Here is a 23942-nt window from a genome sequence, read left to right on the forward strand (position 1 = left end):
ATGCCGCTGGCCCTGCGTGTGTGCTGCCGATGCACTAGGCATTGGACGTACAGCCTTCACAATGTAATACAGACCTGGCATCCGAGGTAATAGAGAGGCGGATGCTGGGGAGTGTAGACGCCGGCACAGGTGAAGCCAGCAGCGGCAGGACCGATGCTGCTATACCGCTCTCCCCCCCCCCCCCTCCTCTCTGGAAGAGCAGCATCGCTCCTGCCGCTGCTGGCTTCACCTGTGCCGGCGTCTACACTCCCCGGCATCCGCCTCTCTATTACCTCGGATGCCAGGTCTGTATTGGTGGCCCCTTCCCTCCCCCCAAAGTGTAAACTACCCCCCCCCTTCAGGCTCGCTCCCGTGCACTTAGCCCCTCCTCCCTCCCCCCTCAGAGCAGCAGATACATCACTTGACTTATGACCAGATAAGTCAAGGGATGTGTCAAAAAAAAATGAATAAAGTAAGAATAGTAAGATAGTGGAGAAACAAAGCAGTTCTGCTGAAGCAATGTATTTAGGAAAAGTCTTACATCCACATTAACAAGCAGTATAGATAGGAGCCTTGTGATGGGACAACCCCTTTAACCTTGTAGGAGGTACCGACCCCACCAGTCTCATTTGCACAGTCACCGAACCCTTCTTTAGTGATAAATCAAATATGACTTTTTTCAAATTCAAGACCTAGGTATATGTTTTTTTTACTGGTACACAAAATGAACCGTGCATAGGACCTAGGGTTGGATCAAACCCTGGATAAGAACCACTGCTTTAGACTATAATGGGGTTCGTGTGGTTTCCATATGAATTATGCAGGGAGAAAAGCGCTGATTAAGGGACTTTATTCTCTGCAGGTTTCGTGCAGAAACCACACAGACCCCCATTATAGTCTTATTGCACAGATGTGAGTGGAGCTGTCTTATTGCACAGATCTGAGTGGAGCTGTCTTATTGCACAGATGTGAGTGGAGCTGCCTTATTGCACAGATGTGAGTGGAGCTGCCTTATTGCACAGATGTGAGTAGAGCTGCCTTATTGCACAGATGTGAGTGGAGCTGCCTTATTGCACAGATGTGAGTGGAGCTGTCTTATTGCACAGATGTGAGTGGAGCTGTCTTATTGCACAGATGTGAGTGGAGCTGTCTTATTGCACAGATGTGAGTGGAGCTGCCTTATTGCACAGATGTGAGTGGAGCTGTCTTATTGCACAGATCTGAGTGGAGCTGCCATAGCTGTCGTGTAATACAGATGGAGGAGACAGTCAGACAGGTCAGCAGTATTCTGCAGGGAGTGAATTCCCGGGGGCTGCCCCTTGCCTGCACTTCCACAGTGCGGCCAGCAGGTGGCAGGACTGGACGATGCAGGAAATGGTGTACTGAGCTCCGCCATTACTTCCAGGTGAGGAGCGATCACTACCGGGTCTGCTGAGGGAAGTCCCTGCCTGAGGACTGTGAGTGTTCTCTGTAATCTGTGTGTATTGTAACGTGCTGCAGCCCTTCCTTATGTGTAACCTCCTGTATACTGACTGCGCGGTTATAGCCTGGAGTTATTACACCACTGATAGGTCCTGGGGTTATGTCCAGTACACACCTGGCGTTCTCCTGCGGTTCTATGCTCCGCTATGTTATACTCCGGCCCCGCCCACCTGACTTTAGGCCACGCCCTTTGCCGGGAACCTCATTTACATAGGCGCGCGGGTGTGCGGTGTCACGTGGTCTGACCCTTGTCACAATCCCGCTGTGTCGGGCGCTGGTGGGGAAGAGAGAGGACAGGACAGGAGAGAGGACAGGACAGGAGAGAGGACAGGACAGGAGAGAGGACAGGACAGGAGAGAGGACAGGACAGGGGAGAGGACAGGACAGAGGAGAGGACAGGGGAGAGGAGAGGACAGGGGAGAGAAGAGGACAGGAGAGAGGACAGGAGAGAGGACAGGGGAGAGGACAGGACAGGGGAGAGGACAGGACAGGAGAGAGGACAGGACAGGAGAGAGGACAGGACAGAGGAGAGGACAGGGGAGAGGAGAGGACAGGACAGGGGAGAGGACAGGACAGAGGAGAGGACAGGACAGGAGAGAGGACAGGACAGGAGAGGACAGGAGAGGGGAGAGGACAGGACAGAGGAGAGGACAGGAGAGAGGACAGGGGAGAGGACAGGACAGGGGAGAGGACAGGACAGGGGAGAGGACAGGACAGGGGAGAGGACAGGGCAGAGGAGAGGACAGGACAGGGGAGAGGACAGGGCAGAGGAGAGGACAGGGGAGAGGAGAGGACAGGGGAGAGAAGAGGACAGGAGAGAGGACAGGAGAGAGGACAGGACAGGAGAGAGGACAGGACAGAGGAGAGGACAGGACAGGGGAGAGGACAGGACAGGAGAGAGGACAGGACAGGAGAGAGGACAGGACAGAGGAGAGGACAGGGGAGAGGAGAGGACAGGGGAGAGGAGAGGACAGGAGAGAGGACAGGACAGGAGAGAGGACAGCACAGGAGAGAGGACAGGACAGGAGAGAGGACAGGACAGAGGAGAGGACAGGGGAGAGGAGAGGACAGGGGAGAGAAGAGGACAGGAGAGAGGACAGGACAGGAGAGAGGACAGGACAGGAGAGAGGACAGGACAGGGGAGAGGACAGGACAGGGGAGAGGACAGGGGAGAGGAGAGGACAGGGGAGAGGAGAGGACAGGGGAGAGGACAGGACAGGGGAGAGGACAGGACAGAGGAGAGGACAGGACAGGAGAGAGGACAGGACAGGAGAGCACAGGACAGGGGAGAGGACAGGAGAGGGGAGAGGACAGGACAGAGGAGAGGACAGGAGAGAGGACAGGGGAGAGGACAGGACAGGGGAGAGGACAGGACAGGGGAGAGGACAGGACAGGGGAGAGGACAGGGCAGAGGAGAGGACAGGACAGGGGAGAGGACAGGACAGGGGAGAGGACAGGGCAGAGGAGAGGACAGGACAGGGGAGAGGACAGGGGAGAGGACAGGACAGGGGAGAGCACAGGACAGGGGAGAGGAGAGGACAGGGGAGAGGAGAGGACAGGGGAGAGGACAGGACAGGGGAGAGGAGAGGACAGGGGAGAGGACAGGACAGGGGAGAGGACAGGGGAGAGGAGAGGACAGGAGAGGGGAGAGGACAGGACAGGAGAGCACAGGACAGGGGAGAGGACAGGACAGGAGAGCACAGGACAGGGGAGAGGACAGGACAGGGGAGAGGACAGGACAGGGGAGAGGACAGGACAGGGGAGAGGACAGGACAGGGGAGAGGACAGGACAGGGGAGAGGACAGGACAGGGGAGAGGACAGGACAGGGGAGAGGACAGGACAGGGGAGAGGACAGGACAGGGGAGAGGACATTACAGGGGAGAGGACAGGACAGGGGAGAGGACAGGACAGGAGAGCACAGGGGAGAGGACAGGACAGGAGAGCACAGGACAGGAGAGAGGACAGGGGAGAGGACAGGGGAGAGGACAGGACAGGGGAGAGGACAGGACAGGAGAGCACAGGGGAGAGGACAGGGGAGAGGACAGAGGAGAGGACAGGACAGGGGAGAGCACAGGGCAGAGGAGAGGACAGGGGAGAGGACAGAGGACAGGACAGGGGAGAGGACAGGACAGGGGAGAGGACAGGAGAGGGGAGAGGACAGGAGAGCACAGGACAGGAGAGCACAGGACAGGAGAGAGGAGAGGACAGGAGAGGGGAGAGGACAGGACAGGAGAGAGGACAGGACAGGAGAGAGGACAGGGGAGAGGACAGGGGACAGCACAGGACAGGGGAGAGGACAGGACAGGGGAGAGGACAGGAGAGGGGAGAGGACAGGACAGGAGAGCACAGGACAGGGGAGAGGACAGGACAGGGGAGAGGACAGGACAGGGGAGAGGACAGGACAGGAGAGAGGACAGGACAGGAGAGAGGACAGGACAGGGGAGAGGACAGGACAGGGGAGAGGACAGGACAGGAGAGCACAGGGGAGAGGACAGGACAGGAGAGCACAGGACAGGAGAGAGGACAGGGGAGAGGACAGGACAGGGGAGAGGACAGGACAGGGGAGAGGACAGGACAGGAGAGCACAGGGGAGAGGACAGGACAGGGGAGAGGACAGAGGAGAGGACAGGACAGGGGAGAGCACAGGGCAGAGGAGAGGACAGGGGAGAGGACAGGACAGGGGAGAGGACAGGACAGGGGAGAGGACAGGACAGGGGAGAGGACAGGACAGGGGAGAGGACAGGAGAGCACAGGACAGGAGAGCACAGGACAGGAGAGAGGAGAGGACAGGGGAGAGGACAGGAGAGGGGAGAGGACAGGACAGGAGAGAGGACAGGACAGGAGAGAGGACAGGGGAGAGGACAGGAGAGAGGACAGGACAGGGGACAGCACAGGACAGGGGAGAGGACAGGACAGGGGAGAGGACAGGAGAGGGGAGAGGACAGGACAGGAGAGCACAGGACAGGGGAGAGGACAGGACAGGGGAGAGGACAGGACAGGGGAGAGGACAGGACAGGAGAGAGGACAGGACAGGAGAGAGGACAGGACAGGAGAGAGGACAGGACAGGGGAGAGGACAGGACAGGGGAGAGGACAGGACAGGAGAGAGGACAGGACAGGAGAGCACAGGACAGGACAGGAGAGAGGACAGGACAGGGGAGAGGACAGCACAGGACAGGGGAGAGGACAGGACAGGAGAGCACAGGACAGGGGAGGGGAGAGGACAGGGGAGGGGAGAGGACAGGAGAGCACAGGACAGGGGAGAGGACAGGACAGGAGAGAGGACAGGGGAGAGGACTGGACAGGGGAGAGGACAGGACAGGGGAGAGGACAGGACAGGAGAGAGGACAGCACAGGGGAGAGGACAGGACAGGGGAGAGGACAGGAGAGCACAGGACAGGGGAGAGGACAGGACAGGAGAGAGGACAGGGGAGAGGACAGGGGAGAGGACAGGACAGGGGAGAGGACAGGACAGGAGAGAGGACAGCACAGGGGAGAGGACAGGAGAGCACAGGACAGAGGAGAGGACAGGACAGGAGAGCACAGGACAGAGGAGAGGACAGGACAGGAGAGCACAGGACAGGACAAGGGAGAGGACAGCACAGGACATGGCCCCCGGAGCCTCTGCAGGCCTCCAGCCTAGTCTTATTCCAGTCATAGTGGTAAGTGTCACAGGGATTCTGATATCCTGCACCTGCATGCACATGCTCAGAGCTCAGCCTTGTATTATAGGAAAGAGTGGTGCAATCTCCTAATGTGTGTGTGTGTGTGTATATATATATATATGGTGTGTGTATAGTGCTATCTATCTGTCTGTGTGTATATATGTGTGTGTGTATGTCTGCAAGGTGTGGCACAAGGACAGGGATGTGTCTAGGGCTGCATTCACATCTGCACTGTAGTGTCCGTGACTTTGTGATCAGACTCCTTGATAAGCTCGGGGGTCTTTTGCCGTGACTTCCATCCTGCAACCAAAGATGACCGTGTTACCCTGCGACATTCACTAATATGAATGAAGGAGAAGTAGGGAACGCAGTGATCTCTGGTCGGCTAACACGGAGAGAACATACAAACTCCCTGTAGATGTTGTTCCTGGCAGGATTAGAACCCAGGACTCCAGCGCTGCAAGGCTGCAGTACTAACCACTGAGCCACCGTGTTGTCCCACCCCTAGCATTATAGTCAGTGGGACCCCATGAGATGTGTTGCTGTCTGTCATTTGCGATGGAGCAGAAGAATGGATAGACCGCCACGCTAGTTTTATTATATATAGTGCATGGGTCAGTTTGATAACGGTTTGCTCAGCTTGCGCCATTTTTGCAGGCTGATTATGTTGCAGAATCGCGGCTCAAAACCCTAATGAGGGTAGACTCTGTAGGTATGCATCGCTGTTGGTTTATCTCCCGCACCCTGTTCTCTAATCTGATCACAATGACCCATAATTACTGCCTATTACACTGTGTAGACTTAGGCTTGGTTCACACTACCATTGGATGTCCGCTCTGGTAGTGTCTACTAAACACCCCCCCACCCCCCCGTCATAACAGACACAAACAGATATTAACGGATCCATTTATCGGACACTTTAGCGTCAGTTCGAGGCCATTTTTATGGCGTCCCTCTTCTTCTCTGCTTTCAGTGCAGTAATAACAGATCTGTCTGTCCGCAGTAGATGTTCGTGTTAAAATTAACGTTATAAAACTTAGGCTGAGTTCAGACGGGGTTTTTGGTCAGGATTTTGATGTGAAATCTGCATCAAAATCCTGACCAAAAAAAAGTCTCCCATTGAAATCAGTGGGAGCCGGTCATTTATTTTTTCCACGAGTGCTTTGTTCCTGCTTTCAGAAAATAGAAGTGAGCTGGCCTTTCTTCAGGCGGATTCTGCGGCCGGTCACCTGAGGACATTCACCTGAGGACATGCCCTCCGAACTAGGCAGGTGTGAGGGCGGGGTCACGCCTCCGCCCGGTCTCTGCTTTGCAGGTTTTCGTCTTCTGCTCAAGAAACTGGACAGGAGACGGAAACCTGGAGCTCAGTGTCCACCTGTGAGCGTCTTCTGGTCTCCGCAGCGAAACCGTTTTTTCTTTAACCAGACACAAAGTTCTGCATGTCCGACTTTGTGTCCGGTTAAAAATAACGGTTTCGCTGTGAAGAGGCAGAAGACGCACATGGACGGGCACTTTGCAAACCCATTGCAAATTCTAGTTTCTCGGGCAGAAGACGGAAACCTGTGGAGACCGGGCGCAGGAGTGACCCCGCCAGCAGATATGAGCATGGCCTAATAGTCATAGATAGCAGCCGCTAGCCCGAAGGCAGATGTGATTGTGCCGACCCCTCTGTACACATAAGTCAGCAGTCGGTTGATGGGATTCGAATGGGGGGGGGGGGGGGTTACGTATAGCGCTCATGTTCTGTAATAGGAATCGTATGAGGAATACACAATACAGCGGTGCGCTCGTAGTCCTGAATTTCATGAAATGAAACTGAGAAATTCCCCTTTAGTGGAAGGATGTGAAATGTCTGTTCTGTGGGGAAATTGCGCCAAAAGGCCGGTGTTTTACAATTGGTAAAAAAAAAAACCCTTAATTTTATTTTTTTTTTGAGATTTGTGTAAGCGTTCAGGCTCCTGCTTAGGCTGATGACTGGGACAAATACTCGTAGAAATGTTTGATCCCAATAACTAGGCTTTATAAGGGCTCACAAATCGAGAGCCCTGCCAAATTATTGCAGCCAATGACCTTACGCCATTGCAGGTAAGATTTAAGGCCCCTGCACACGAGTGCGACATCCAAGTGCGTTCCATGATGTTCTCGCCTCGCGGGGGGTTCTGATGATATGGAGCAGGATAGGATATGGTTTGTATTCATTGTCCTGGACCATTGGACGCCTCATCGGGAGAGCGTCACCCTGCTTATAGGTGTATCGTGGGCATTAGGCCTAAGGCTTCAGAGGGAGTCTATCATTAGAATTCCTTTTTCAGATAATATCACGTTGGAATAACCGTAAGGAAGGCTTTTCGTCCACTACCTTTATATTTGTGCTCCGTGCCGCCGTTGATATATCTTTTTTTTTTTTTCTGGCATGCAAATGAGTCTCCAAACAGCACTGGGGGCGTCCCCTGTGCTGCCTGAAAACTCTCCATCGATGCCTCCATCTTCTACAGCCGCGTCCTTCGTGTAGTCGTCTTCCAGCGAGCCTGCATTCGGGGCATAAATTTTGCGCACTCGGCTGAGGCTTCGGGCAGAGTTGACTGCTTGTGTCTGATCGGCCAGTTTACTATGACCGATGCATGAGCGTATTGTGCCTGTAAGCGTCCATACTAAAATAGCCGAACAGACATGCACAGTCGTCTCTGCCCAATCGCAGAGCCAACTGCGCATGCGCGGAATTTAGATTCCAAACGCAGGCTCGCCGAAAGAAGACTACATGATGGACACGGCGGAGAGGCTTTAGAAGATGGAGGTGTCCTGGAGAGTCTTCAGGCAGCACAGAAGACGCCCCCTGTGCTGTCTGGAGACTCATTTGCATATTGGGTAAAAATGGTATATCAACGGAACGGCGGCGCGGAGCAGAAATATAAAGCGGCACGGAACAGGAACACTTCTTCCTTTATACCATGGTTCTATGTATTCCTTTAGTCTGCGTTATCGCTTTACGGTTTCTTGTGGCCATACCCAAGCGTGGATCAGGAGCGGCCGTATTTTTATCTCTACTTGCTTTCTCTTTATGATTCTCACTTCATTTTGTATCCAGAGGACGGCAATGCTGCAAAATTTGTTAGAATAAATCTGCAGAGGTTTACAGTGGCCGCCTAGGGAATGAGATTCTAAGGGGGGGAAAAAGTAGAAGAATCCGCGAGGAAATTGACTTGCAGTTCAGATTTTTTTTCTAGATGAATCGTACTATACTTTGGAGAGTTTACATGAGCGGACATTGTAGATTTCAGGTGCGGCTATTAAATCCACGCATTGTCACTTGCAGCGTATTATATTTCTATAATATTAGTGACTTGGAACAAAAATGGAAGACGTAACGAAGGTCAAAGGGGTTTATGGCCTGTCCTTTATAGTAGGCCATAAATATCTAATGGTGCGATAACAGCCAGTCCTCAGACTGATCAGCTATTCAGAACCTGTATAGTGTATCTCAGCTCCTTGTAGCTGATCAGTACAGGTGCCCAGCCACTATACCGGCTGTTTCATGGGGCTGCAGCATTTGGATGAGCTCTGCAGCCTCTTCAGTACAAGCCCAGTGTTGTGTGGTTGTCCAGTGGCTGTGATGGGTATCGCACATCACCCCTTTCACTTGAATGGGACTGAGCTGCGATCAAGGCATGTGACCAATGAACGTCGCGTAAAATAGCCTCTGGAGCCAATCGTCTCGCTCAGGGAGTGCTGCTATTGCGTGAAACAGCTGATATTTCCTTGGTGTTGGACCCCCCCCCCCCCCCCAAGAATCTTCCATTTTAAAAAGGTACAATTTTTTCTTTTCTTTAAAGATCTGTTAGTGCTAGTGATGGGTTACTAAGCGCACCCATAGACCTGAGTGACTTCCGGGTGTCTCTGGGAGCTCCTGGCATTGGCTGCATTTGTTTACATGGTGTCACTTCCACACTACATCCCTCTCACTGCTCCCCCCCCCTCTCTCACTTCATTACAGCCCCCTCCCTTTCTCCCTAGCTATCCCGCCACTATTTGCCCTTCCCAACTTCCTCAGCCCCCTCCCACTCCATCATACTTGCCTGTCTTCCCATCTGGGAGACGGCTTCTCCTTTTCTTTCACTTGCGCAGGCTGGAGACTCCTTTCTTCATCTCTGCAGGCGCGTACACAGACCAGCAGGACCGCTGACGCCTGCGCAGTAGAGTTCATGTGCCAGCTCTACTGCGCTTGTGTTGCAGGCACCTTCAGACTGCGCAAGCGCTTGCAGAGAGGAAGAGGGGAGGAGCTGTGTCCGAAGAGGAGGAGACATTGGTAAGATGGAGTCGGTGAGGGTTGAGTAATGGTGATGTTCAGAAACGGGAAAATGGAACGTCACCAGATTATCAGAAAGTCACACGGGATATGGGTAATTATAGAATTTTTTTTAAACATAAGTAAATTAGAAGTTAGACGGGGGGAAGGGGTTAATCTTTATTTGATCCCGGACCACCCCGTTAGGTTTCAATGACCTTCTTTTCATTCTCCCTGCATTGTTGTCTTTCTCTTGCTATAGATAAACCTTTCATCCCGGAGGACATGACATGTAACTGTCCAAAATTGTCTGATGGTGTTTACGACATGGAATTGGACCTTGACTACTCCGAGGAGACCATTCGATTGGCGTCCTTTACAGATTTTCCAAGTTCCTGTCCTATTTCTGCCCCGGCCCTGGCCCGCGCCGGCTTCTACTACACTGGAACAGAAGACAGAGTGGCGTGCTTCAGCTGTAAGGCGGCGGTACAAGGTTGGCATCACGGAGACACGGCCATCGGCAAGCACCGGAAAATCAGCCCAAACTGCAAATTTATTAACTCCTTCAGTTCCATCCAAACCCAAGCGCCCGGGAGTCAATTCTCAGGCCCTCACCTTGTCAATAACTGCGCAACCAATGATCTCGCTCACGGCTCCAACTCAGAGATTCAGACTGATTTCTTGTTGCGGACGGGACGAATCGTCGATGAGTCGGTGCCCAAATTCCCCAAGTATATAAATATGTGCAGCGAAGAGGCGCGACTTAAGACTTTTAAGAACTGGCCGAGTTATGTGCGCCTGACGGCCAAGGAGTTGGCGAACGCCGGTCTCTTCTACACGGGTGTCAACGACATGGTGAAATGTTTCTGTTGTGGAGGAAAACTGATGAACTGGGAGCCAAGTGACGTGGCCTGGACGGAACATCGCAAACATTTCCCCGACTGCTTATTCGTTTTAGGTCGAGATGTCGGGAATGTCTCTCTGGAGTCGAGCGGCGTCTTCAGTAGTACGAGGAGAGGTTCGGAAGTTCCGGAAAATCCAGCCATGAGTCAGATGAAGACTCGTCTGGAGAGTTTTGCTAATTGGTCTTACGCCACTAACAAGGAGCTGCTGGCCAGAGCCGGATTCTATAGTACAGGTGAGAACGGACTAAACGACTACGCTACAGAAAAAACATGGCTATGTATCTATTTCTAATATAGCACCAACCTATACCACAGCACTGTACAGAGACTGTAGTCACATCACTCCGTGTCCCTAGGGGAGCTTATTATAGCAGATTTATTATGCCTCTTATCTCCCTGATTATCTGTAGATTAGTCTATATACACTCACGTCATTGATTTCCTCAGACCATAAGACGCACCTAGAATTTAGAGAATTAAAATAGGGAAATCATTTATGGGGGGGACAAAACTCTGCAACACTCTTGTATAGGACAGTAGTTTTGCACAACTTTTGTGTCTCTGCAGCTGTTGCCAGACTACAAACCCCATCATCCTAACCCGCCCAAGCAAGATGGGAGTTGTAGTTTTGCAAAGTGTGCAGGGCCGCATGGACCGGTGGCTCTGCAGTGGAGTTTGCCAATGTTAATGTGGGACCCACCAGTCACGTCACAGAGGCGCATACAGGCGGCGCAGGTTTTCTTCTCCTCCTGGCGCGCACACAGTACAATATGCTCCTCACAGTAGCCCGGGGCTATTATATGCTGTGGTCTCCTCAGACACCAGTGTATAATAATCGGAGGCCCAGGGGAGGTGATGGAAAAAACACTTAGGGGGCAGTGACACAGAGGAAGTTGGCGCTGATTTTGGTGCGGACTCTGCATCAGAATCAGCGCTGAAAAAAATAAAAGCCTCCCATTGACTTCAATGGGTTCTGTGTGGGGAAAAAGGAACCCATTGAAGTCAGTGGTAGGCTTTTTTTTCAGTGCTGATTCTGATCCAGAGTCCGTGCCAGAATCAGCACCAACTTCGCCCATGTGAATGCCCCCTTATACTCCCCTTACCTCACCTGTCCTTGACCTCCTCACACCGTCCGGCTCTCTTCGGCACCTTCTTTGATCCTCTTTGAGGTCACACATCCCAGACATCACTACTGGGGCTTTTACTTGCACCAATCTGGGCGACTCTGCTCCACCGACGACCTCCCTCCACCCCCCTCACCTATCCCCCACTACATTCAGCCCCATTTTCCTCTGAAATTTTTTGGGAAAAAGTGCAAGCTTCTAGTCCACACCTCCTCCCTCACTATACGCACCCTGTTGGGCTTTCCAGGGGTCTACATATTCTAATACCTAAATGCTTAGAGGTTGGTCGCCATCTCCTCCATACTTGGTGCAGGATACAGAGCCAGGGATTACTATATGGCTTCAGCTCCACTATCTGATACCACTAATGTCAGTGACTGGCCTTGCATTGCTCACATTTCGGGCCCTTGGCTTTGTATCCGGTCACATACACCAGAAGCGCCGGTCACTGGACTAGTTTCACTCCGGGAAGTCCGGGTGTTCCCCGGGGTAATTGAGGCCTCAGGATGATGTTTGTTCCAAACTTTATTATTGACTTTGTACCACAGGTGAAGATGACTCTACAAGATGCTTTTACTGTGGTGGGGAACTAAGAGATTGGAAAGCAAAGGATGACCCCTGGGAAATACATGCAAGATGGTATCCGGGGTAAGAAGTGGCCGATGTGATTATTTAGTGGCATCACTCTGAAATATCCTGAATTGCAGGACAAACATATTTAATGGAGTTTTTGACCCGGAAAATTGGCATCAAACTAATGAGAGTATCTTCTGCACTTTCCAGAGAGGCCTTCCTTATTCTGCATTGCAGATCCATTTTCATGACCGTTAGGATTTTATTCTTCTGCAGATTATCTGAAAAGCTTTTAAGGGGCTTTTTTTTGGCTCCTGTTAGGGCTTCACTTGGGGTCAGTTATCTAGAGTAAAGTGGGAAATAATTCAAGCCATTGGAGGAGGAGAGAAACTTCTTTGGGAAGTTTAGAGGCTACTCCACCAGGTACATTCATTAGTCTGATTTTCCTACTGACAGACTCCCTTTAAATCTCTCAGTAGAAACCTAAAGGTGGTGGTGGAAGTGATGAGCAGGACATGAGGTCCAGCGGGGCGTGCAAACAGCTAAATAGGAAGTTTGCGTCTCGCCCCAAGTGCTTTATTCCTATCAGTAATGGCCAGTACTTCTCTACATGATCCTGCAGCAGTTTCTGAGTGTGAGAGATGACGTTATGGAGCAGATGTCTCTTCTTTCTGTGCGCAGTGTATGGCAGACATCATAGTAGCTAGTCTTCATCCACCACCTTAGGGAGAACTAAAAACGAGAGAAAGAAACTGCAATACCTGTCATATAATGGCCAGGAAACACGTTATTCCTCATGTCCACACACTGCACTATTGTATACATAGCTTGTTAAAAGGTTTCATACTCTTTACACAAACTGAGTTACCGATTCCTCTGTCAACCTGAACTACAAGATAGACAAGTGTCCGATCAGGTCCGACCGCCGTGTCCCCAAGTGATCAGTCCCCCTAAACCCTCCCAGCGCTCCATTGACTTCTATTGGACCGCAGGCGCTGTCGGAGATTACAGTCCAGCAGCCGCACAGCAGTAATGGAGCCCCATTCACGTTTGGTTCCCTGTTCTCCTGATCACTGGGGGTCCTGGTGGTTGGGCCTCCCAGTAGTCGGACACTTATCCCCTTTAAGTAGCCGTGCACTGTATTATAAATCTTTGGACCAGAGGGACACTATAAGGTGTGTCCTAATCTTCCGCTCGGTGGTAAGGAGCGCCCCCCTCTGACAGTATAGTGCTACAGACAGTACAGTCAGGAGGAGCCTTCCCAGCTAGATTGCCCTTCTGACGTTGAACAGCTATTGGTAATTGCACTGATATCTCTTCTCCTGGGACACTGAGTTCAGCGCACTGTTGGCTATCTAGCGATATATAAAAACACATGTGTCCGAGGCCATGAAAGGTCATCTTTAAAGGGGTTCTCCGGCTTCCAAAAATGATCTGCAGATACATCCTCAGCAGTGCTAAATACTCTGTCCTTGTGCTCCCTTAGCTTGGCTTGGTGCACAGGGTGAGAGCAGGGAGATGCATCAGGGCACATGAATATTTAGCACTGCTGTGGATGTATTTGCAGATAATTTTTGGAAGCTACATGTACATGAACGTGTGTAAGTGTCGAGTATGTTGACGTACGGCACATGGATGATATGTGTGCGCCTTCACTTCCCCATTCATTTTTATGAATGAGCCCGGGCCAATAATACTTGGGGCATGTGTATGGGGCTTTAGAAACGAATGGGTCCGTGTGCTCGCTGAGCCTGGGACTATATTTCATTATCTTTGATGCAAGGATCTAACCTTTTTCTTCTGTTACTGTAGGTGCAGGTTTCTAGTGGATGAGAAGGGGCAGCATTTTATTAATAATGTGCAGTTATCCCGCCCCCTTCTGAGCCGCCTGGTAAGTTCCTTTATTGCTCACTAAACTGGATGCATAACAATGGAGTCACTAAGCATTGACCTCAGACATGTGACCGCTGTTATGTGCACAGAATAACGTGCCAAGCCCTAGGGAGTGTCTGCTCTCTGCACAGAAGAAGGTTCAAGTGTTTCGTAGTTTGACACCAGCTGACATCTAGGGGGTTTCTGTGTTGCATTACTAAATGCTCAGTAGGCCAAGGGCACATCACGTTTCTGCAATACAGTTCATGGAACATTTTTGGGAAAAAATAAAAAAACACACAGATTCCATGAAAAAGAAAATGTAGAGGTCGTATTTATTATTATTATTAAGTGTAATTAGACTTTTGGATAACGTTTGATGTTTCTGACAGTATTTGTGTCATTAATAAGTTTTGTAATATGCTTCGTTTACATAATTTGGCTCCTTTCCAGCTCACATTTTCACTTGCCAGTCTGTACGCGGGTTCTGTTCCCCTCTCTACATGAAAAATACGGATAGAAAAGCTGGAGTGCCAAAGCTCGCTGTACTAGTCCTGACCACTTGTTAAAGCGATTGTTCGGGATAGAATCGGAATTAACCCCTAAACTAAACCCTCTCCTCCTGCCTAACTTCTAATTAAAAAAAAATAAAAAAATAAAAAATCTATAATTACTAATATCCCCGGGGTGTTCATGTGGCCGCCCCAGAGACACTTTCTAATAATCCAAAACGATGTCACCAGTACTCTCGCCAAACCCAGCAATACTTACGTGTCTTCCTGTCCAGGGCTGAGTGAGTTAGTTATGGGCGGGATAGCCTAGGGAGGGGGGGGCCTAGTAGTGAGTGGGACAGCTTAGTTAGAGAGACAGGGAGGAGGGTGTAACGGAGTTGGAGAGGAGGAGGGGCGGTGACAGGGGAGGTAGTGAGGAAGCTACACCTTGTAAACAAATGCAGAGGATGCCATGAGCTCCAATGGAAACTCAGAAATCACTCAAAACACGGCTAAAAGTTTAGGGGTACACTTATTAACCCATTACTAGCTCTAGGTTCACAAGCCACAATGTATGTGATGTACAGCCGTATTTTTGTATTTTCTATTGCATATGCTGTCTACGTAGTAATGTAACCTCTTTTTTTTTGCTAGGAAAGTGCGACCCAACCTGCTTTACCTGAAGGTAACAAAACTCTTATTCTACATTGTTATTATTAAAAAAAAAAAAAAAAAAATGTTATTTGGTCCTGGTACAAAAATTGCAGTTTTTGGTTTGTCTTTCTTAAACAAACCCAGGCGTTAGTAGAATTGGGCTTTTTCTCCCTTTAGTACGGTATCTGTTCCGGATTCCCCAGGTTGCCGTCTCTGCAGCAGTTTTTTGCATTCATTAAATTGCTGTAATAAATGTGACGTGAATCATCTGTTTTTATGTGTTTGCAAGTGCACAATGGGCAAGTCTGATCTGTCTACAAACAGCCATGATACAGGCAATGGCTGAAGACGCCGCTCGCCTCTTAAGGCCCGCTGCAGACGACTGTGGCCGTGGTCAGTTTGCTGTCCATATATTTTCTAGATTTCACACAGACTTATTCATTTCTATAGACCCGTATACATGATTGTGAAATACACAGTCCTATGTGCGGGCAAACAGTCTGGGCTGCAAAATATTGAACGGGACCTATTCCTGTCCTGTTTTGTTGCCCTTGCTTCCGTGGCTCCTATTCATTTAATGAAAGGGGCTGTGGAGCACGGGCAGTACACGGGAGACATCGGCTTGTACCCCTGTGCCTTTAATTCACGGCCATGGCAAAGCACATGGTCCTCTATAACCGGCCTAAGAGATGTTGCTGGTTGACTACTCGGATAAGAGCTGGAGCACTTGCTGATTTCTGTTGGCACATCAGGCCCCGCCCCCAGTGCACTTGCAGGCTGCATTTTTGCATATTTATAAACCGATTAATAACTCTGCATTGGTTTGTAGCCACACAGGTATTTTGTATATTTTTGCCACTATTAGGGCCATTATTGGTTTGATAAGGCCACAGCCCGGTTATGAATACTACAGCGATGCAAGTGCATAATGGTCAGAAGTCACCATGCCCTAATATGTGATGACTTTATCCCTTTTCGCTGACGTGTATGTGACATTCATGGCCCCATCTGCCTTTTGACTGACAGATTGTGATGATGCGGCCTAGGTGACCTGACGGTGCCTGTGGCTACAAGCCATGACCAGGATCATTTCTAGCTGACCTTTATGTAACGGCATCTGACTACTGACCTATTCCCTTTATAGGGGCTGTACACCATACATGTGAGAGCAGAGACGGGGCAGCGGGTCCTGGGCAGGGGTGACATCCCCTCATGTCCTTTAGAGACTTCTGTAACGTTTCCAGAAGCCGTTACTAATCGGCAGATGAGATCCGTCCCCTGGTTACCGGATATGATGTACTGCGGTATATTTTATTATTATTGTCTCTGTAGTTTGATAGCCCTGTATCTCTCTCTAGACAGCGAGCTAATGAAGAACCCGTTGGTGATCCACGCTCAGCAAATGGAATTTCCACTAGAAGAAATTAAGAAACTTATGTTGAAAAGAATCAAAAACACCGGAAAAAACTACTCGTCTGTCGAGGTTCTGGTCTCCGACTTGCTAAACTCTCAGTCTGCAAAGGAGAGTGTTACACTTACAGAGAAGGGTAAGCACCAAGTCCTAAGAGTCTACGATGTCTCACAGACCAATAAGGGGCCAGTAATAGGAGTAGGAACAGAACGGCATGGCCACAAACCCATGAAGGTACACAGTCCAGTCACAGTAATGTCACCACCTGTCACAATCCAGAATAACCCGCGGACCGCGGCGAGACCTGCAGGAAGAGAGGGGATGTGGTGGTGATGTCACTGGGATGTTGTGATGATGTCACTGGGATGTGGTGGTGATGTCACTGGGATGTTGAGCCGACTCCAGTGCCGTGGCCAGCTGCGCTAGGTTACGCGGTTGAGCCTCCATGGCGTGAACAACCCGATCAAGGTGGTCCCACAGATTCTCAATTGGGCTCAAGTCCGGGGAATTTGCTGGCCAAGGGAGTACGGTAACCTCATCCTGGTGCTCCTCGGACCGTGCACGTACACTGCGAGCTTTATGACACGTCACATTGTCCTACTGGTAGATGCCATCGCAATTCACATGTAGGGGTGAACATGGTCCACAAGGATTGAGGCATACTGGTGCTGATCCATCGTGGCTTCCACAATGATGAGTGCACCCAGATGGCTGATGACACGCGCCTTCTGCCATTGGTTATTTAATGTTGACGTCATAAGTAGGCGCTGCTCACATTAATATGACTGGACTGTGAATGTGACAGATCTGCTTGATCTCCCCTATATTTTGGGCAGTATGCATCTCCCCAAATCCCCAGCACTGTCAGGGTGCGATCTTGTCTATGAACGAGACGTTTTGTCTGTTAATGACTTGTGTTATTGGGGCTTTACTATAATCTGCCAGATCCTATAGCCTTAGTAACTACTTGTGAAAACCGGGAGGGCGCAGAGTGCTCAGGTGCGGGTTCCTAGCAAGTGACCCGGGATCAGAGCCAGCTTAGGATCCCTAGATCTGGAGTGAATAAAGCCCTGAAGTAAGTTAAAGTCCCCAGACAACCCCTTTAATGTCGCACCGCCCCGGGCACAGACAATATCCTAATTGCTTTCAGTTCTCAACTGATTGCTATTGGAAATGTCATTCCATAAATGTAGATTTCAGTTTGCAGGATAGTCCAATCCGTATTATTATTGTTGTTAGTTTATAATTTAATTGTACAATTTCTCAGATCACTAAGATTAACTTTCTTTTTTTTTTTTTTTTCACGCTTTGCAGAGAACAGCATAGAAGAAAAGTTGAGGAAACTGGAAGAGGAAAAACTCTGCAAAGTGTGCATGGACAAGGCTGTGTGCATCGTGTTTATCCCTTGTGGTCACCTAGTCGTGTGCGCTGACTGTGCCGAGGTCCTTGATAAATGCCCAATATGTTGTACTATTGTAGAAAGACGCCAGAGAATTTTCATGTCCTAAAGAAAATCTGCATTTTAATCTTAGCTTCTAATTTAAAGTTCAAATATTTTTATTTTATATAATTTTAAGATGTGTATGTGGCCTCTCCTGTCTCATCACATTGTGTGGCCTTGTCTGCTGTTCTGCAACATCTGCGCAATAACCATGGATAAGACTTGGCTCAGTTTTACAAGAACCCAAACCAAAAACCCCTTTTAGGTCACAGTGAAAAAGCGCTGCAGGATAATCCGCGGCAGAAACTCTTCAGGGTAAGTTCACACAGGTTTTGTGGTCAGGAGTTAGAGGCCGTATCCGCCTCAAAATCCTGACCAAAACGATGTCTCCCATTGAAATCAATAGGAGCTGGTCAGTTCTTTTTTTCCGGGGGTTGTTTGTTTCGACTCCCAGACAAAGAAGCGACACGCTCATTCTTTCAGGCGGATTCGCCTCACGATTTGGCCTGAAGACATTCCCTCCTCCGCACAAGGCTCATTCATTGGGCCTAATCCAGAGCGGAGTGCGTGGCCGGATACTGGTGCACTGCCCCGGCATTCAGTCGCAGCTACCCGTCTTTTGGTTCGGGAATCTGAGGCTGCCTTCGTTTGAGATTCCAGACCAAAAAAAACCCCTGAGACCTTACCCTCACAGTTTTTCCTGCAGCGCTTTTCACAAAGTCTGAAACGTTTTCTTCTTGACTTTGTTTCTTTTATACCGATGGGGAAACCGCCGGAGGTTCTGTAGGTATAATTGACATTCTGCGATTTCCAGAAATGTGACTGTTTTGGAAATCGCATCATCTCCACCGCAGGTATTTCTCTGCAATGTGTGGATGGGATTTGCTAAGCTAAAGCTCTGAATTATGGAAACACTACTGAAAAAAATGTGTGTTACCGGGCCTGCAAAATGAACGAGATTCCGGGTAATCCTGTGCACAGAAAAAAAATGTATTTATTTGTTTTTGTTTTGCTACACGAGGCCTAAGCCTTAGGGCTCGTTCACACAGGGCATGGGACCGCATATTTTGGTCCTGATTTTGACACTGGAAGCTGCATCAGAATAGAACCAAAATGCGACTGTCGCAGCTTCTGATAGTTGCGGCTTCCCGCTCCGGAGTATGAATGGGCCTTGTCCAGAGGTGGACGCTGCAGCGGAATCAGCCGCAGAATCCGCCTGAAGAAAGGACAGCTCACTTCTTTTTCTGCAATCGGGAACAAACCACTCATGGAAAAAAGGACGCTGGCGGTCTGCATGGACCTCTATTGTGAGGGGGCGGAGTCTGAGGAGGATTCAGCGCCAGAATCCACCCGCTCTTGTCCTGTGCGAACGAGCTCTTAGAAGTGACTTTCTCTTTGGGTTGTTTAAGGCCTGTGTATATTTGGCAAAGCCAATGTCTGCAGAAAGCTGAATATATTGGGACTGGTTTGTCATTTAGCTCCAGAATTACTCATTTGGACCATTTTATTTGTATATTAGATATGAGGACGCTTTTAGTTTTATTATTATTAGAGATGAGCAAACGCTACTCGAAACAGCCGTTCAAATAGTGTGCTCCCATAGAAATAAATGGATGTAGCCGGCCGCTAATGAATGGACGTAGCCGGCCGCTGACGAATGGACGTAACCGGCCGCTGCCATTCATTTCTATGGGAGCGTGCTATTCGTACTGGCTTGTTCCTAATAGTGCGCTCATCTCTAATTATTACACTTCACTGGTCATGTCTGTATATAACTAGAACACATCAGTTACACAATGAAAACTTTAGGTTTCCTTTTTTTTTTTTTTTTTTTTTTTGCAGATTGTGTTGGTCTAGTCCGCCATTATGGTATATTACATAACACACTGCTCCCTTTTTCTTTTCTGCTCTTACCCGCTGTGATGATAACCCGCAGTTCACCCTAATAAGTGACCCTGTCCATTATTGCTACTGCTTTCACCCATGGGTTTCAAAAAGGGATGAAAACTGTGGGGGGAACCCAGAGAGAAAGCTGCAGGTTTGCTACAATGGTTTGCAGACTAACTCTCCGTAACCAAAATTCTGCAGCGTCTTTGTCCTGTGTGGCTCCAACCATAGCAGTGGGGGAGATTTACTGATCGAAACGCGGCTGAATTCTGGTGGTGAGGCTGAATGAGGAAGGGGCTCGACGTACAGAGAAAAGGGCACGACTTACTGAGGAAGGGGCACAGCTTAAGATACAATAACGTGCCAATATGCCAGCTCAGAGTAAGCCAACTTACACTGCTTACTGTAAGATTGCAGTGGAGGGGAATATATGCCCGCCTGCCCACAGCAATATATATATATATGTATCTGTATCTATATACAAATATACATATTATTTTATATGTTGTGACTTAGACGATGTCCTTTTTTGACAATCCCAGCCCAAGAAGGTAAAGGTGTGTGAAAACATAATAAATGTGGCTGGTAAGGAAAGGCGAGTATTATTGTGGCCCGATCTGTACAGGCTATACAGTAACTGGGAAAACTAACCTTGCATCAATCCCTGGTACAAAGGAAGATGAGGAACTTTGTAAGGGCTAGTTCACACGTGAGTATAAGGGGAGGTTTTTGACAGCGGATTTCGCGTCCAAAGCCTCCCCTTATAATGGTGGTCTATGGAGAACGCCGGGCTTCTTTTCTCCGCTAGCGGCGGGCTGCCGCTAGCGGAGAAAAGAAAGGACATGTCCTTTCTTCAGGCGGAAGCCGCGCAGGCTCAGCCGTGCGGCTTCCGCCCCCGGCAGCTCCCTCCTATGTCGGCTCATTCATTTGAGCCGACAGCAGAGGGTTAAGCCGCAACAGCGATGGTCGGCGTCTCTCTCTGTGTCAAAACCCGGTGGGCAGTTCACATGTGAACTAGCCCTAATATATCTGATCAGAGACTAATGCTTCTTTCTCCTCTTATGGCTCTTCCCCCTCTTCGCTGCCACATTGACTTGAATCTCATCTACACATATAAGTGACGGACTGCAGGTCACATATTTCAGATGTACATAGAAGTCTATGAGGAGGGGGGGGGGGGGGGGGTGAGAGACTGAAAGTAGCCAAGACGGCTGTGACGGAAACTTTCTAAGTGCTTTATTATATGGCAGCTAGTCCTCATCCACCAGCTCATGGACAACTGCAAGCTACAGATGAAGCGTGCAGAGGGAAAACTGCAAAATATCAGCCAGAAATTGTTATTCTGCATAGACACCTATAGGGCAGCTTATCCTGAACAATGACCATACTACAGTTCCTACTGTAACGTCATCTAATAGAGAAGAGAAACGTAATGCAACCATGTGGTCATAGATATAGGTTGGTAATGACAGTGCGATCTTCTAGAGCAGCAGTTTCCTGATAAAGTTCCCCTTTAAATGCAGGTAATGGTGGGGTTCATCTTCAACCCCTTTAAATTGCTGGCTTAGATTTAGAAAAACATAGTTGCCTCGTTGCGCCAACCCTGAGCACAGGCTGTATATGGTATTGCAGATAATACTGCATGGACGTTAAATGGACTGATCTGTGATACCGTATACAACCTGGGGATCGGTGTGACGGTGGATTTGTTAAAAAGCAGACATGATACCGGAAGATGCCGGAATAGGGTGAACAACACCCTGTCTTATAGTCACTGACCACGCCAAGGAATATGTGCATTGTGGTCACTTTGGCCCATGTTAGGTTATACAGAAGTGTAGACGAGTGTGTGGGGGCGTGATATTGGGGTTCGGCAGAACGGTAAAAAGTTTTTGGAAACACAAAGCCTTGTCATAATAGATGAGCTTTGTTATTTGTAATATTGTACAGGGCGTTCAGACCCCGACCAATAACTCCCAGTCAGTAGTGGGCCTAGTAATAAAGTTTCGGGTGATAAGACCGGGTCTTGTTTGCATCTTCACATTGGGGAGTGTTTGTTCTTCTGTGAGGTTGCCTTTGGCACGTAACAACCGCGCAGCGCAGTCACAAGCTACTCACAAGTCTGCTTAGCATTTACTCTGCTGCAAAGGTCAAGATCAAGCCGAATATTTAGTGTACGTACCAGGGAGCCCTTACTGACAGTATATAATGCGCATTGCAGAGGGGTTATCTGTCCGTGGTGGGTTATCGCTGCAGTAGTCACATACCCCGGAGCGAACGTGTCATCACTGGACCAGAATGGGGTAGAACAGAAGCTTCAGGGAATTTGAAGTGCGTGGCTATATATACTGTATATATATATATATAATATAACCTGCACGCCATACTGTGCACGGATCTAATATTCTCACATCTGACTCGTGTAATGTTCCTTCACCATGTACATTTATTAAATCTATTTTTTATGGCATTTCTGTATATTTTATGAGACTGAGGCAATATCTGTAAATTTGGTAACTACACCCTGCTGTCCTCTGTAATGTACATTGTTCTTATGCCAGTAATGCTGCTAATATACTCTGTTCTCGTGTCTGCCGTACAATCGCTGTGTTATTACATGATTTTCTATAACTGTCTGAACTGGACTTTGTAATAATCACTTTTTTTATGCAGATTGTGAGCCCCATATACGGATATATATATATATCGGGATCACAATGTACATTTTTTTCCTATCAGTATGTCTTTGTAGAAAGGGAGGAAATCCACACAGACACGGGGAGAACATACAAACTCCTTGCAGATGTTGTCTTGGGCAGGATTCGAACCCAGGACTCCATTGCTGCAAGGCTTCAGTACTAACCACTGAGCCACCGTGTTGCCCCTTTGTAGTAATCACCTTTGTCCCTCTTTTTCCTTCTTTTCACATGGAGCCAGAGATGGAGGTTTGCACTCCAGTATATACAGGACATAACAAATTACTGAATATCCATGGCATGACCGTGACCACGCCTTCCCATAGACCTCCATTGCTGGCTGTGCGGTAGAAGCAAGGCTTATATACATGACTAATTATTGAGTGCCCGTCTGTATCCCATAACACACTACCAAACCCTCACTACACAATGAACATTTGGATCCTTCACAATTCACATTGACGTTTGTGTACACAACTCCCGGACAGACCGACGTTTCTGAGCAACTCCAGAAAAGGCCAATTTCAGATTATCAGCAATTATTTTAGGACTTGTACTTTGTGCCCCGTCTGCTACTGTTTAATCCCATTGAATTTGGGGTCCTATTCAATTCACTTGAAAAAAAAAAAATCATGCCATTAAAAATTTGTGAAAATTGCAAAATATGTAGTGCGGTCATATTATTGTTTTACCTTAAAGAGAATGTGTTTACGTGTTTTACAAATTTTTGGTGGTTTGTGTAATTTTCCATGTTACTATCTGTTCCTGAAAATTCTGCAGTTCTATCCAAGTCTAATATAGTCTGATCTATCCACGTTATATTTGTGGACGGATGAAGTGAAGTGGCTTCTGCAATCAGGTCTGTGGACTTGATGTCAGGACCAATTTTGGGTGGAGTTACTGACTTTAGCCTCAAAATAGATGATTAATTATTATGCAATTACTAAGGTCGGGTGCAAACAAGCATGGCCGAGATCAATGTGAAATGTATTTTTCCTGGATAGCGCACTGATCCATTCGTTTCAATGGGCCCGTACCCATGACCATTGTGAGGGCTGACAGTCCAGGCTGAGAAATCTAGAACGAGCTATCCCTAGTCCTGTCCTATTTCATGGCCATTGCTTTTGTGGCTCCTGTTCATTTAATGAAAGGAGCCACCCGTGCTTTTACTTCCCGGCCCACCAGTTTCAGCATGGTGGTCTGATATCGGCCTAGGTTTTCTGATTACAAGTTGCCTTTAATCCATTGTGGCTGTCCAGCAGACTCTCCATGTCATAGGCAATGAAACCCTGTGCAGTCTCCTATGCCATGTAAAGTGGGGAGCCAGAGTGTCAGAAACGCTCTTCTGACTGTAAAGAGCTACGATACCGGGACCGATAGCGCTTTACCCGGGGCACAGATCGGGAAAGCCGACAGTGCGCTGAACTCAGCAGTATATAGAACTGCCTGTGCCCAATCTGATGAAACGTCCTCTTTAAAC

The 23942-nt window shown here is 48.9% G+C and overlaps 1 protein-coding gene across 2 annotated transcripts; it reads left to right on the top strand.

Moving 5' to 3' along the window:
• The first annotated feature begins 1389 nt into the window (after window positions 1-1389).
• XIAP (X-linked inhibitor of apoptosis) lies at window positions 1390-23093 on the top strand. 2 transcript variants are annotated; one of them, XM_075260628.1, is made up of 7 exons: window positions 1390-1436; window positions 9671-10546; window positions 11986-12085; window positions 13823-13901; window positions 15028-15058; window positions 16386-16574; window positions 17753-23093. In XM_075260628.1, exons 2-7 carry the CDS (start codon window positions 9694-9696, stop codon window positions 17944-17946), a joined length of 1446 nt encoding a protein of 481 aa, XP_075116729.1. In that variant the 5' UTR covers window positions 1390-1436; window positions 9671-9693; the 3' UTR covers window positions 17947-23093. The 2 variants fall into 2 exon arrangements, with proteins under 2 accessions (XP_075116729.1, XP_075116730.1); XM_075260629.1 differs by lacking the exon at window positions 1390-1436 and adding an exon at window positions 4937-5123.
• The last annotated feature ends 849 nt before the right edge of the window (window positions 23094-23942 follow it).

Source organism: Leptodactylus fuscus, chromosome 11 (genome assembly GCF_031893055.1).
Source record: "Leptodactylus fuscus isolate aLepFus1 chromosome 11, aLepFus1.hap2, whole genome shotgun sequence".
Classification (NCBI taxonomy): domain Eukaryota; kingdom Metazoa; phylum Chordata; class Amphibia; order Anura; family Leptodactylidae; genus Leptodactylus; species Leptodactylus fuscus.